The sequence below is a fragment of the Protopterus annectens genome, chromosome 12.part0, assembly GCF_019279795.1.
Source record: "Protopterus annectens isolate FY-2018-M chromosome 12.part0, PAN1.0, whole genome shotgun sequence".
NCBI classification, from domain to species: Eukaryota; Metazoa; Chordata; order Ceratodontiformes; family Protopteridae; genus Protopterus; species Protopterus annectens.
In genome coordinates, this window is record NC_056746.1 from 531139840 (window position 1) to 531155906 (window position 16067).

Genomic DNA, 16067 nt, shown 5'->3' on the forward strand with positions numbered 1-16067 from the left:
ATGAATGAGTATATATATATATACATATACACATATATATATATATATATATATATATATATATAGTATAGTCTGCTCAATGACATGTGAAAGAGCAGTTACAACTGATAGGAAAAAAATATATACCAGCTTTTTCACTACAAAACTGTGGTACATTGGGGATGGGGGAATATACCGTATATTGTATATTCCGTATAATATACTGTAGTGTGATCTTGCACTTGATATATGTTATGTTGGTATAATTAGCAGGGGGTATGAAGGGCACAGGGGGCTTGTCCCCCCATTCAAAAAAAGACAAAATATTTTTCAGCAATTATAGGTTTTTGTCCAGTTGTAGTCAATGATTGTAGATTCACTATTGTGGTATTTCAACAGATGCCTACACTTCTAAAGTAAATAGATGGATCTGGTGTCTTGGAGAACAGTACAAGTATTTCACTATTCAGCATGGCTCTAAGGTAAACTTGAGGTTATTATTTTGCTATGGGGGTTATGCTTACGAACACTTGTGAAGGAGTGCAACCCTCAGTGATGATGCCAGATTTGGAGCAAACAAACAGCATCTCTATCAGGGATTTACAAATTAAGTGCCCTCACAGTAACTGTGACTATGACAAAGTGACTGGGGCAATAAAGTTTTATAAAAGCAAGTTACCACTGCAAGGTGAGGTTTGAGAAGTGCAATAGGGCTTGGGTGAATAATCCTTGCGATGGCTGGCTGTATGCATTAAAATGGACCTCCCTTCCCTTCGGGGGAAGGAGACAGATTAGGAAGAGAGCAGAGACAGACAGCATGGAAGTGATAGGTGATAAACCCTATCCCAATGAAATCAAGCAGATGCTCGTAAGTGCTCAGTGGATAGACCGTTGCCTACGGAGCTAACCCTGTTTTATGCACACTGTTTTACTCAGCTTATTTTATGCTGAAGGGTTACAGAGTGATGGGGGAATGTCTTTTTTTTCTGGCTGGCATAAATGTAGGGAAAACCGTATTAAATGATTACTTCTCAACTATGGAAGAGAAAGAAAGTTGCTCTTGAAGGGGAAGAGGACCAAGTGGTTATGTACTAATTTAAATTAAGTGTATAACTAATGAAACAAAGAGATAAGGCCTGGTCACTATATCATATGACCAAAAATAATGATCTCACCCTTTACAAACAGCTTGGAAACCACGCTAAGAAAACCATCAAAGAAAAAAGAACCCACTTCCTCACCTGCCAACAAAACCACCAGCATAATCCACAAAAATTCTGGCAGAATATCAACCACCTCCTTAACCCCAGGAAAAAACCCTACCCCTGCTCCCCTCACTACTAACTCCTCTGTGCCCTTAGCCTCACAATTCAATTCCCACTTTATCAACTCTATTACTTCTTTCCTAGACAACAAAAACAATCCCACCATCCCCTACCTCTAATGACACAAACTCCTTTTCCTTTATTCACATTCCAACTTCCTACATAAAAAATTCCTACATAAAATAAAACCCTGCTGCTTAGGTGCCGGACAAATTCCAAATGAATATCTAAAACTAGCTGCCTCATCCATCGCCTACCCCATATCATTACTAATAAACCCCTCTCTCTCCTAACAGTACGTTCCCAAATTATGGAAAATCTCTCATATCATACCACTTCATAAGGGCGGCCCATCTAGAGACATAACTATCATCCCATTGGCATTCTGTCTCCCTTGCCAAAATTCTAGAGAAACGTATCCACCAGCAACTCATGAATCACCTCACTACCAACAACCTACTCTCCAGCACCCAGCATGGCTTCAGGCCTAAAGAAAGTACTAACTCAGCCCTCATAACCTTTAAAGAGACCATTCGCCACCTCAAAAATGAAGGACAACTAGTGTTAGCCATTTTCTTAGACATGTCAAAAGCTTTTGACACAGTGTCCCATCAGCTGTTCCTCAACAAACTTGCCACTTACAATCTCAATACCACACCCCTAACATGGTTTCACAGTTATCTATCCAACCGTCAACAGGCCACTAAATGGGCAAACAGCCTCTCCCACTATTACCAGTCACCACGGGGGTACCACAAGGCTCCAAACTTGGGCCCCTTTTTCATAATACTTAACCTATATACTGCCACCCAACATGCCACCGTCATCCAATACACACTCCTCCCTTATCTGCTCAGCCCACTCCCCACAAGAACTCCAACACAAAATGCAATCAATCCAAGACACTGAAAAGTACCTCACTAGCCACCAACTCATCCTAAATCCAGATAAGACCAAGCTCAAAATTTTCTCTAATAAATCTTCCAAACCCAGTACCCAATCCCTCTCCATACTATCTAACAAGAGTACAAAAATCAAACCCACCAAGCTGCTAGGGGTAACCATAGAGGACTCACTAAAATTTGATAAACACATCTTATCAAAAAATCCACTCTATACTTGACGCTCTATACAGGGTTAAACCTTACCTTACACAACAAGCTAGACTGGCCACTGCAAGATCCCACTTGCTACCCACCCTCCTATACTGCTCTGAGCAAAAAAAAAAAAACCTAAATAAACTAGACTCATGCTATAACAGAATAGCTAAGTTTGTCACCAACCAACTCCACAGAACACACCACTGCACTGCTCTCTGATATCTCAACTGGCTAGAACTTCCCAACCTATTATTACTAAACAACTTTCACTTGCCCATAAAATCATATTCAACTCTACCTACTGCCCAGCTCTATCAAACCTAGTATAGCCAAACACAAATTGTAGACTCTTCAGGTCATCCAACAAGCTAATGTTAAAAGTAACCCAGTCTCACAACCATCACGGAGACTCCCTCTGCTCCCATAAAATAGACAAAGATGGAAACACCCTTCCTCAACAGATAACTAAAAAAAAACCCCAACCTGTCCACATTTAAAACTACCCTGAAAGACTATCTAAATGATAACTGGCTATGCCCCTGTATTGCTCCCAACTAATATTCTTCCTCATTTTCCCACGTCAGCCTAAACAGTGGGATAGCCCTATGTGAGGTGAGCACTATCTGTCTTATCTTTATTAATCTTCGTTTCTTCAGATGGCCTAACTTGTAAAACTACATGACCAATTGTGGTCAGAAGTGACTCACCTTGTAAAAGCTACATGACTTATGTACCTCATATATATTGTAAAAAAAATTAATATTCCTGTATGCCTGAAATATGCAGGTTTATACTGCATTCTTTTATCATATTTTGTTAAGCTTATTTACATATTGTTAACAATGTACTACTTAAACTAAGTTTACTGCTTGTACCTTAATAATGCTGTTTTTGTTGTGGAGCTTTTCTCCCCGGGTCTCTGCTGAAAACTGTTTTTTTCAACCTAGTCGGACACTACCCAGTTAACAAATACAAATAAATAAATATGTCTGAAGTTAAAACTTATATCATGGAATGTTAATGGGCTGACTGACGCTGGTAAATGTACAAGAGCATTACATGCTCTAAAAGTCGTAACAGCACATATATAAATGAATACGAAAACCCAATTAAAAAGGGGATTTGGAAGGATATGGTGCTTAAGCATTGGAAGGCAGGAAAAGGAGAATGTTGGCACTGAGAGGAAAAAGCGCTCCCATTCAGAACAGAGAATGTCAAAGCTAACCCGCAAGGGAGACATGCTGCTTAGGTGGATACTGGGGAAAAAAAGAATAACAATAGCAAATTTTTATATCCTACCTAAAATTAGAACAGAAGAAATGAAGACAATTCTTAATCAGGTAGTGGATTTCATGCAGGGAATAATGCTGTTAGGGGGTGACTGGATTATTATTATGAACAAAAAGATTTAATGGGAGGCCCGAGCAGACATGTTAGGGAAAGAGTCTTTAGTACAGAAGAAGACTTTAAAACTTTATAGTTTTATAGACGAGGGAAAGATTTCGGCTACATTGAAACAAGCAACTTTTAAGTCATTCCAGTTTAGCATTATTTCTAGATTACACAGATGGTATATTTCAAAGGAACATATACATTTAACAGGGAAGGCAAGTACATACCTTCATCTACTGTCAGATCCTACGCAGGTAGGACTGGAGACCAAAAAAAGTCATGAGTGGATTATACAAAATGGCACTGGAGACTAACTTTTTTCCCTGCTTTACTACAATACAATAAAACTTTTACAAGGGAAATCCTGGACCACTCCTGGACAAAAGCACAGAAGTGGGAATTTATCAAAAGAGAGACAGGAGAAAAGGCGGAGGTGTGAGAGAGGAAGCGGAAAAAAAAAAAAGAAAAGGAGTACTGGAGGTTACAGAAACAAAAGATTTGCAGGATAAGGGGGAGGGGTTAAATCAAACAAGAAATATGAGAGAAATTAGCTTTAAAAAATATTGGAAGGAAAGAAAGAAAAGATTCACAGAAATCAAGCATTGATAAGTTTGTTTTATAACTCCCCAAATATCAGAAAGTACTAGCAGGGAGGCTGAGGCAGATGAACGTACAGACTTGTATTATAAAGTCATGGAAAATGGAAACAGCATTGATACAAAACAGAAAAAATTAGAGAAATAATGGAAGCATTTTTGTGTTTTTTAAATACAAAGGAGGAAGGAAATGATTGGCAGCAGAGACTGAAGAGTTCTTTTAGAAGGAGCAGATATTCTGAGGATTTTTGAGAAAGAGAATGATCTTTTTACACAACCTCTTACTTTGGGAGAACCTGAAATGCATTTGAAAAAAAATCTGTAAGCAGAAATGGGCTCCCAACAGAATTACAGAAAATGCTCAAGTACAAAACAGTACCCAAAATGGCATGCATTATTTAGGGAAATAGGAAGCCATTATAACCCTACTGCTGAAGGAGGGGGGAGAAAAATCAGCCTATTTCAATACTACTTCATTATTACAAAGTGTTTTTAAGAAACTTGGTAGCCAGATTAGCAAGGATAGTACCTAGATCGGTAAAAAATGATTAACGTGGGTTTGTCAAAAAAAGGTGAACATTTGCATTTTGAGGGTACATATTCTAGAAGCTGAGACAGATAAAATGCAGCAACAAATGATACTGTTGAGTCTAGATGAAGAGAAAGAATTCAACAGGATATGTTGAAAATAGTTAAGGAAGATATTATAGTTAATGGGATTTAAAGGAATAATCTGTATAGCTACTTCAGTGACTGTATGCAGAGTCAATGTCAGTAATAAAAATAAATGCAAGGCTAACAGGGCATGTATCAAGGATGCCCCTATCTCTTCCAGTTTTTACACTCTACTGCTTTTAGCTAAAAAAATAAAATAAAATAATAAAAGCTAAATGGGGATCAATGGCTGGGGGAAGGTCGGGGAAGAAGAGAAGACTGCTTTATGTGCAGATGACACAGATAAAACAGTGTAAGAAACTTCTCCGTGTGGAAGATTTTCAGTCCATATATTTCTAGTTAATCACTGTATATTAATCAGATCAGACAATAGTAGTAGAAGTAGCGAACGTAAACTCGTCAAGTCAAAAAGTAATAATAGAAAATATATAATTCTACAGCATTACTAAGTATTCGAAAGTAATCCAAGCAAGGCAGGCAGTCTGTTTCCAGTCGAAAATCCTTTATTAAGTACACAGACAAGCGATCCAAGTAAAACAAAAATAGAGTAATAATTTCCTCACAAGCTTTCTAAATATATATATATATATATATATATATATATATACACTTTTTATCAGGCATGGAAGTGGTTTATTGTGCTGTAAAACAAAGTATTATTGGTACACAATTCACATCCCTTCCCCCATCAGTGTGACATTCGAGCTGGTCCTGCCCTACCTAGTAGCTGTCATAATAATATATAGCCCTAATGTACTTTAATGGTACATCTTATTTAACCAAATTATTAAGTAGATTATTAAGTCTGTGATTTTATACAAGGCAATATACTACATGGCTGGAAATATATCAACCTTAATTCATTTTGCGATCAAAAATTATATATAAATATATACATATACATTTTGCATGTAAAAATCAGTTTCTATTTTCATAAACTATTGTTAAAGATCGCTTTCGTCCTTCTAGACTTCTTCAGGTCTGTGTACAAGAACCCTAAAAACCTATATAATTGTATAATTAGTTAGTATTGTTATTACCATCATTTTGAATAAAGTGGAAAAAAGAGAACCAGAAAAAAATAAAAATAAAAAAATATATATGTATGATGATGGAAACAAAATATACACTTAAATTTCAAATGATTTAAAATGGTATTTAAAACCAATTTGTAGAAAATAAAATAAAATACAATTAGTCATGTAAACAATGTGGCAATTTTTTAAACTACAGTGGCACCATCAATAACAGAATCACCACTGATCTATTCAGAAAACCAACGAGGGTTAACTTATTACTCCACAGTAAAAGTCTACATCCTACAAAAACCAAGTATAATGTAGTGAAATCCCAAGACTATAGATTAGCTCGAATTACCACAGAGATGGAACCATTTTTGAGAAACCTGAACAACTTAGAGAATGATTTTCTAGTGAGAGGCTATGAAAGTCAGATGTTAAAAAACATCCTGGAACCCATTATAGAACTGAAAAGGACTGAAGCACCTTCACTCAACCTCCCCAGTAGAAAAATGTTAAGTAATCCCACAGAGAATAACAAATGCAAAAATAGCTGCATCCTGACATACACTTTGGATTATCACAGTATCAAAAATATTATTGAAGAAAACTGGGACATTGTCACAGGAAACCCTTTTCTGATTAACATCTTAGGTGAAGCCCCATCATTTGTTTATAGGAAGGCCAGGAATATTAGAAGCTTTGTTGAATTTAAACCTAGACCATGTGAGAAAAGCACTAAAAAAGATGTGAAACTAATTGTACATTTAGTATATTTATACAGCAAGGTGATAGTTTTTATTGCCCTTATTTAAAGAAGATCATTAAAACCAGTGCAGGGGGTGACTGTAACACGAAAAAAGTAATTTACAGGGCACAGTGCAATGAATGTGATGCATTCTATGTGGGCAAGACTGTAAATAAACTCAAGCGAAGGATTTTCATGTCATCTGTCAGAAATCCGCTCTGGATGTAAAAATAATGCACTAGCCAAAAACCTTTCTCTTCATAAAAGACACACAGGTTTTAAGTTCCAGATCCTGGATCGCATAGACATGGGTGATCTTGAAGGAGACATCCCGAATATTCTGGAGAAACATGAACTCATGTGGCAATTAAAGCTGAACTCTTTTAGAAAGCCTGGACTAAACTACTACTGTTCAATTAAAAGTGCACTGGAACTTAGAAAATTGCCACATTGTTTACATGACTAATTGTATTTTATTTTTTTTTCTACAAATTGGTTTTAAATACCATTTTAAATCATTTGAAATGTAAGTGTATATTTCGTTTCCATCATCATGCATATATTTTTTTTATTTTTATATTTTTCTGGTTCTCTTTTTTCCACTTTATTCAAAATGGTGGTAATAACAATAATAACTAATTATACAATTATATAGGTTTTTAAGGTTCTTGTACACAGACCTGAAGAAGTCTAGAAGGACGAAAGCGATCTTTGTTAACAATAAGTTATGAAAATAGAAACTGATTTTTACATGCAATATGTATATATTTATATATAATTTTTGATCGCAAAATGAACCAAGGCTGATATATTTCCAGCCATGTAGTATATTGCCTTGTATAAAATCACAGACTTAATAATTTGGTTAAATAAGATGTACCATTAAAGTACATTAGGGCTATATATTATTATGACAGCTACTAGGTAGGGCAGGACCAGCTCGAATGTCACACTGATGGGGGAAGGGATGTGAATTTAACATGTGTACCAATAACACTTTGTTTTACAGCACAATAAACCACTCCCATGCCTGATAAAAAGTATATACATATATATTTAGAAAGCTTGTGAGGAAATTATTACTCTATTTTTGTTTTACATGGATTGGATTTTCGACTGGAAACAGACTGCCTGCCTTGCTTGGATTACTTTCGAATACTTAGTAATGCTGTAGAATTATATATTTTCTATTATTACTTTTTGACTTGACGAGTTTACGTTCGCTACTTCTACTACTATTGTCTGATCTGATTAATATACAGTGATTAACTAGAAATATATGGACTGAAAATCTTCCACACAGAGAAGTTTCTTACACTGTTTTGTTTTTAGACCCACTACACTTTAGTGGGTTGTTTTGAGACTTCGGGGATACCACGGAGATTACTTGTTTTCAGATGACACAGATACTGATGTAGGACACCGAATATTAGGAAACATTAAATCAGCATCAGGGTTCAGAATAAATAAAAGAACAAAGCCTAAGGAATGAACTATGTGCAGTTACAGAAACTGATGCAAAGTCATCCTTACCATGGGGCCACTGTAGTTTAAAGCATTTGGGTTGTTGCTAGCCAAAACAGCTAAACAGACTACCAAAACTTCTTTGGAACAGACAGGAGAGAAAATCTATGAAAAGATTAAGAAGTGGGACTTAATCCTGTTGCATGTGGATCAGAGAATACAAAGTCCTTAAGATTTTGTGGTATCTTTAGTGCTACGTCTTTTGCAATCATTAATTTATGACCCAGGAGAGAGTTTATGGGGAAAATCTTAGGAAAATTATAATATTTGTTTGGAAAAGAACACCCCAGGGCTAGATGACAAAAAATGATACTGCCAATAGAGAAGGGAGGTCTTGCGATTCCCTACCAGCAGGAATACCACCAAGCTTCCCAGCTGTAAAAATAATATCTTTTACACAGCTGTGATTGCACTGCAAAATGGGAATATCTGTTGACAGAGCAAGTGAATTTGAGACTGGATGCTAAAAATTTGAGGGAATAGGAAACTTTGTAATAAGGACATAATGTGGGATATTTAACTGATCTGGGAAAGAGGACACTGGGTTTATTTAGGAGTAAAAACAGTATAAAGATTGGGAGTTTGAGGTCTTACCAAGAGAAATGGCTAAAATAATCCCTTTAATATGGACATCAGGGGGATCTTGAGATGGAAAGGATTAGTAAGGAAATTTCACTTTTGGGAACAATTAACAAGAAAATAGACAGTGACTGTCTTGGGAGAAAATACAGAATAAGTTTAGTATGCAGGAAGGTAATCAACTAGCTAACAAGGTATGCTATGAGAAATAAGAAAAGCATATTAGACAGGCAAATGAAAGATTGGACACAACCAGAGCTGGTAAAGATGCTGATAGAAGTTAGGTCAGGAATAGTAAATAAAAAAGGCTTAGTAAGTTGTATACAGTCTTATGACAGAACAGATGGAATGATAACTGGAGCCAAAGACTAGGATGGCAAAAAGGAACAGCTTCAGAAAGACGACAAAGGAGTGACAAGAAGTATGCAAGATGATGAAAATAGCTACTGAATCTAAAAAATTTCAGATATTCACACGGAAATGTTTGCATAAGTATGTTTTATATTCCAGACAAACTATATAAGATACGCCTGGAAGTTAACTATAATTGCTGGAAGCGTGGCAAGGATGTCAGGGGAAACTAGGATCATATATTTTGGGAGTGTGTTAGCTTCATGGAATATAACAGAAGCATATTTAATTCGATACAGTTAGTACTGGAGTACTCAGTTTTAATTAATGTTTACATTTGGTTTATTTACAGTTCTTTGAGTAACTGCCTTGTTGTGGAACTATAATTCTCTCAGAGGACTGTGTTAAAGCTGAATTCTACAGCTGACTTTTTTGCTTTCCTTGTGACGACTCTGGTGTACCTTGGAGAGTTGTGTAGTGGACGACATCAAATTTACCGGGTGACCTGCCCCTGCTCCTGATGCAACTTACAAAATATGTGAGCCGTGGGAACATGAATGGTTCTGGTTTTAATGGTGCCCAACAAGATGATTTTGCCAGCCAGGAATTGTTTATGAATCCCTCACAAACCTATGCTCAAGTGGTACAGACCGGTCATTCGAATATTGCTCAAGGAAGTTTACTTTAACCAATCGGGACACAGTACTTCCCCAGAGGTAGATCTTGATACCTGGTTGTACGCAGGGAATTTTTCTTTTTTTTTCAGGGGCAGGTACTGATCAAGGAGACTCCCTGACTACAGTAAAACTGCCAGACTTTGAGAAAAAAACTTCTAAAATTTTGAAATCTAAAGTTGGAGAATTCATATTTTGCAGTGCGAATTAGGCATATTTTTGCCCCCAAAGGACCGCATGCATGGAGATGCCCCAATGGCATGGCGCCTAATTCAGCTTTTTACTTTGAACTTGTGAAGTTATACAACAAAACAGCTATCACCTTACTTAAAATGATTACGAAAGAAAATGATAACAAAACAGCTGTGTTAGACAATGATTTGAGGGCACTGAATAAGATCATTAGAAAATATTTTTCATTTCACAACATTAACCTGCAATAAAATGGTATTCACCAGAAGGTAGATATTATTAGCAAAAACAAAGCACGCAAAGTAGAAAAATTAAAAATGGACTCTACTGATTATGAATCAGGGAAAGCCTATCCAGTCCCACATGTGGCTTGTCGAAATAGGACAGTTTCATATAGAAACCATTTGGATTTTGTTAACACCATTCATGAGGATGATGACACTGAAGGTGATTTTTTAGGCAAACCCCAAGTCTAACAATCAGAAAGACTTACAAGTCGACATTAGGATCACAACCGTGGTTCACGAACTGAAACCCATACAAAGACGGACTTATGGGAACTTTCGGGGAAGGGGCAAAAGCAGAGGCAGGAACCCATACAGGCAATAAGGGCCTGTATTATTGGATGCAATGCTCCATTGGCCGCTACCACCATAGACACTTTTAAGTTTATAATTTATCTGATGTATGTTTTTCCAAAACTATTATGTCTTTTTCAAGAAAAGGTTCAGTTTTAATCCACATTTTAAAATTGATATACTGCAAGCATTAACACAACTGAAATTATATACTAGAGATTTGAACCTTAAACTATTTTTTCAAGACAAACCTACCAACGGTTCCATCCATAATGTTTTTTTACATCAGCAAAGTACCTTCACACCACCTTCTAATATACTAGTATCTGTGTTTGAAAAGATATGTGAAGGTCATTTTCGTACCATTTACAAATCTAACAAAAGTATAAAGTTGATCCAAGGCAACCTCAGTCATGATGAAAGGGTCGCTTTGAACACTTTGTCAAATGATAAACGTATCCAGATAATGAAGCCAGGCAAGGGTGGGGTGTCGTGGTTACAAATAGCACTGACTATTCTTCTAAAATGTTTACCGTGTTATCAAATGAATCCACACAAAGAAGTGGGAGTCTGAATGAAGTTAATAATTGGATTTCTTTTTGCTGGACATGGTTTTGCAGAGGGAAATTACACATGAAGATTGGGAGTACTTAAATGTGGCCAAGCCAGACAGCCAACATATTTGGTATTCTTAAAATTCATAAAAATGCTTCTGATCCCCCATTAAGGCCAATAGTTTCAGCAAAAGGTTCAAAAACTGAACCCTTGGCTAAGTTTGTAGACTTCAAAGGTAAGTCAGTATTGGTTCTAGCAACATACATTTTAAGAGATTCTTGTCATTTGTTGGAAATTTTACACCCTTGACTTTAACGCTAATACTGTGTTTATTACAGCTGATGTTGTGGATTTCTTTTTGGTTATCTCCCAAGATATAGGGCTTGACTGATTTCATTCCTTTCTTTCTGAACATTCCAACCTTAATACTGATGATGCTGATGCTAGAGCTACTACAGCCCTACTTAGTCTAACCCTCACTAATAATTTCTTATATTTTAAGGGAGATTACTATCATCAGACTTCTGGTGTGGCTATGGGCACGGCATGTGCCCCCCATATATGCCAATATAGTGTTGGAATATTAAACCTTAACAGTGATGCTATTGTTCTCGATAGAGTCTATAATGTAGATACACATATGGTAAGTTCCTGTAAAGAGAAGTTCAGGGAACATGGGTCTACCCCACTATTCATAATCCCTTACAGTGTTACCACTTACCAATACGTCAATACCATTAAATTACATCGGGATGCTGTACTTACAGAGGAGATTACAAACTGTTTAGGCAGTCCTCTAATTATTGTACATTCTAAGAGAAAGAACATCAGAACTTTACTGGAGACTGCTACAGGGAGATTCCCACTGACATATAGTAAAATGCAAAAATGGGGATTTTGCAACCGATGTAGCTACATACATGAAGGTCCACATGCCGAGGTTTCAAATTTTGATAGAACTATTTCTTGTCCAGGTAAGATCAATTGCTATACTAGCCACATCGTATACTTGGCTACCTGTAACTCTTGCCACACTATTACATTGGGAAAACAGAAAACTGAAAGTTAGGATAACTGAACATTTAAAGAAAGAAAAGTACTAACATCCTCTATTGTCATGGTGCAGTTTGCTCAAATTTTAGGAAATTTTCCTTTTTTTGCCACTGATAAGAGTGATAGATGCCCCATTGGGCACTGAGAGGAGATTCGGAGACATTGCTAAAATTTACTGGCAAATGAGGCTTAAATACCTCAGTGGTGCCTGGATTGAATGATATCTATTTCTAGTATTTTAAAGCATAAAGCAGCTTACATACCTCTCAATTGTACAGATTTTCACAATGTCCAGATTTTTGTTTCCTATTTTGGTCCATTTTTTTCATAAAATTGTGGTTTTCTGGCAAATTACTGACAAATCTTTAGACAGTAAAGTTAGAAAAAAAATGACAGATGTTTGAGTTTGAGTTCATACCCTTCAGAAAATTCATGCTAATGCAAAACCTGTTATTCTATTTAAGTTGGTAAGAGCAATACTTAAAAAACTGTCTCTGTTTTTTAGGCCTTTGTACTTATGGCTTTTTCCAGATTTCTTGCTCTAAGACGTTGAGAGGTATGGCAACTATTATTTAGTGTTTCATGATTTATTCAAATATTTCATTGCACACCATCTATGAATATTTACAATTTTGTTTTATATATATATATATATATATATATATATATATATATATATATATATATATATTTTTTTTTTCTGCTACAGTATCTGGTTTAGAATGAAAATTGTAAAATCACCGAGGGAGTTTTAGGCGTTAAGCCTGTTAATTTTAATCGGCTGACTGACAATGAGTTTAATATGCAAATGCAATTCTTTATTGGCGTGAGTTTTTTTATGATCATTTATGAGCTGGCATGGTTGAACTTTATTTCACTCTGATGAAGTCTAACTCAATGCTACATGAAAGCACCAAGTTTCTTTAATAAAGGTTTGCTTCGTTGGTGGTGCTCATTGGACATTTTTGTTTTTTATTAAACTTGAGAATTGGACAAAACACCGTTTTGTCCAATAGACATTCACAAAAAAGCACTAGGAAATTTGATAATGGCAGTATCTTAACTAACTAAATAAATAAATAAATAGAGGTTTACTAGAAAGTGAAATTTCAATAGCCACCCTGATAATATAAATAATTTTTTTCAAATTATGTCAAGTATATAAACACTAGGAGAGGCACTGAAAAGCTTCCACAGTAAGCTACATGCAAACAAGTGGAACTACTAGGAAGAAGTCAAAAACAACTGGACATATGAAGCAGAACATTAGAAGAGGAATTCTACGTTTAGTGTCGGACTCCCAGCATTACATTTTAATATTAGAACTTAATAGAGGGTTACGTTAATAAAGAAATGTTTGGTTCTTAATTTGCGATGCTTTTCAGTACTGGGTTGAACCCTTGACATTGTGTGAGACACTAAGAGAAGACAACCTCTGATGCTTGGTTAAGTAATAGACTACTGCTTTACAACACCCCCCCCCCCCCACACACACACACACACACACACACACACACACAAAAACTGCTTGGTACTCTATTCTAATGTATACAAACAAACGATAAAAACCTGGGATTAATAAGATACAACATATAATATAATGCTGCTTCGACTGGTCAGTTATAACAGGATGGAGCCCAACATATCAAATTACTATTAAACAGAATGATATCCAACATCTGCTTAATAAACAAGAAAGTATCCAAATGCTGTTAAACAAACACACATATCCCAGCTGCTTAGTAAACAGCAAACATCAAACAAGTGCTTTGCAGGCAGATATCCAATGAGTACCTAATAAACGGGCAAGTATTTAATGTCTCCTGTCTCTTATAAAACAGTGAAGTACTCAATAGCTGCTACAGACAAATATCTAACAGCAACAAAACAAACAGATACCACAACAACTGCTTAATAAACAGGTAGATATCTACAAGCTGCTAAAGAAATACGTAAATATCGGCAGCTACTGCAAAGGGTTAAGGCTCTTAGCTGCAGTTGCTGTAGTTTGATATCTTTCAACCCTCATTTGCCTACTGTGTAACCTTGAGAAACTCACTTAACCATATAGTTATTGAAAGCATCTCAATGGTCCACCAAACAATAACCCTAGTTGCTACCTATTATGTAATGCCTGATTGACTGGAATGGACCAAACTAAATGCCACATTACAAGTGTGTTTCATGTGTAATTTTAATATCGGTACTCCGAAAAATATCAGTACGTCTACGAAATCAGAGTAGCAGGTCTGCCAATTGCCAACGCTCTTGCATTGCTAAAAGGTGCACATAGAAAGCAGCCCTTCAAACCATGGTAGACAAGTACAGCTAAAGAAAAATGACGTAAGAACAAAGAAGTTGCCACTCCAAACAGTTCGTGAGAGAGTCTGAATGTGTACTGTCAGTTACTGCCAAGCCAAAAGTATTAAGCACAAGTTCTACATGACAGTTTTAACGTGCATCTACTGTTGCTGGCTTAATAAAAGGGTGCATGCTTAACTTCAACACGTCCAGTGCAAAACTACTTTTAGAATTAGACCTATCTCATAGAAACCAAAAAAAAATTAACAAACCCGTAATAAAACACAATAATATGCTAGGTAATATTATCCAAAAATGAATCAAAGCCAGGCTATCAAAGTAGAGCCCACAATTATTTTGGATAAGTTGACTAGTATACACAGCCTAATGTTGACTTTTTAACTAAATGACAATTAACTGGACCACCCATAAGTCGGAAAGCGAAAAAAAAGGCGTGCCAATACATTTTAGCCACCAATCCCACCAGGAATGCGTTTCCACGCCCCCCAACACTACGTTTTGCTAATACAGAAACGTCTGGAATTAGTCATTGTGCCTCTTAAGACTTCTCATAATACCTGAAAAACAATGTCCGATACATCTGGTGAGCCTCATAATAATCTCCTTTCTCTACACTGGCCCTAAGTTTCCCCTCAACACGCTGCACTCCACCTCGGTTCCTGGCGCTGTTACATTTCAACCCTTCCTGCTCCGCCATCATTGAAGCCATCTTTTAGACAACCCTGAACGCGAAGCGTTAATTCAGTCTAGCTACATTATCATAGTTATAAAGTACGTACGGCGGCTCAAAGGTGTCATACACTTAAGAAGTGTTTGTCATAGGTCTGCTGCTGCTACTGGGGAAGGCGTTGTAGCAATATACGGAAATGCAGGCATAAGCATACTTGGCATAGCCCGTCCTTCAAGACGCCGTGAGGAAGCAGTATCTATCAAACAAGTTATTTGTATATCACGTTATTGATGCAGTGTATAGCAGGTGTTATTAAATTAAACGTCTAAAATGTACTTTTGTATTTCTAACATTGCTGAATTCACTGTTTCAACACGAGTCACCTGTTTAAACAGTGAATTTAGCAATGTAAGAAATATAAAAGTACATTCTAGACATCTCATTTAATATACACATAAAGCTTACTTGATCGCGGAAACTGGCAGTTTTTGTGAGCTTTACGTTAATCATAGAGTGAACATCTTCTGATGAGGATAGCTTTTCCAAGTAGCAAAGATGGGTATTTTAGCTGCAGTACAGACGTTATAATGTAAATATGTATATTTATTATATACGTTGTATGAGTAATTGTATATATTGAAAAGCATACGAATTTATGTTCAAAATGTTATTTTTTGGTACTATTTGATAAACTGTAAAAATATCACTGGTCTAACTATATTTTATTTATGTGTA

General features: G+C 36.2%; 1 protein-coding gene across 1 annotated transcript in view; it reads right to left on the minus strand.

Moving 5' to 3' along the window:
• Window positions 1-15424, minus strand: part of GET4 (guided entry of tail-anchored proteins factor 4) — a 419684-nt gene extending 404260 nt beyond the window's left edge. The window contains exon 1 of the mRNA XM_044089678.1: window positions 15220-15424. Coding sequence (XP_043945613.1) covers window positions 15220-15371 — 152 coding nt within the window. The 5' untranslated portion in view covers window positions 15372-15424. The remainder of the gene's footprint in view (window positions 1-15219) is intronic.
• Window positions 15425-16067: the final 643 nt, after the last annotated feature.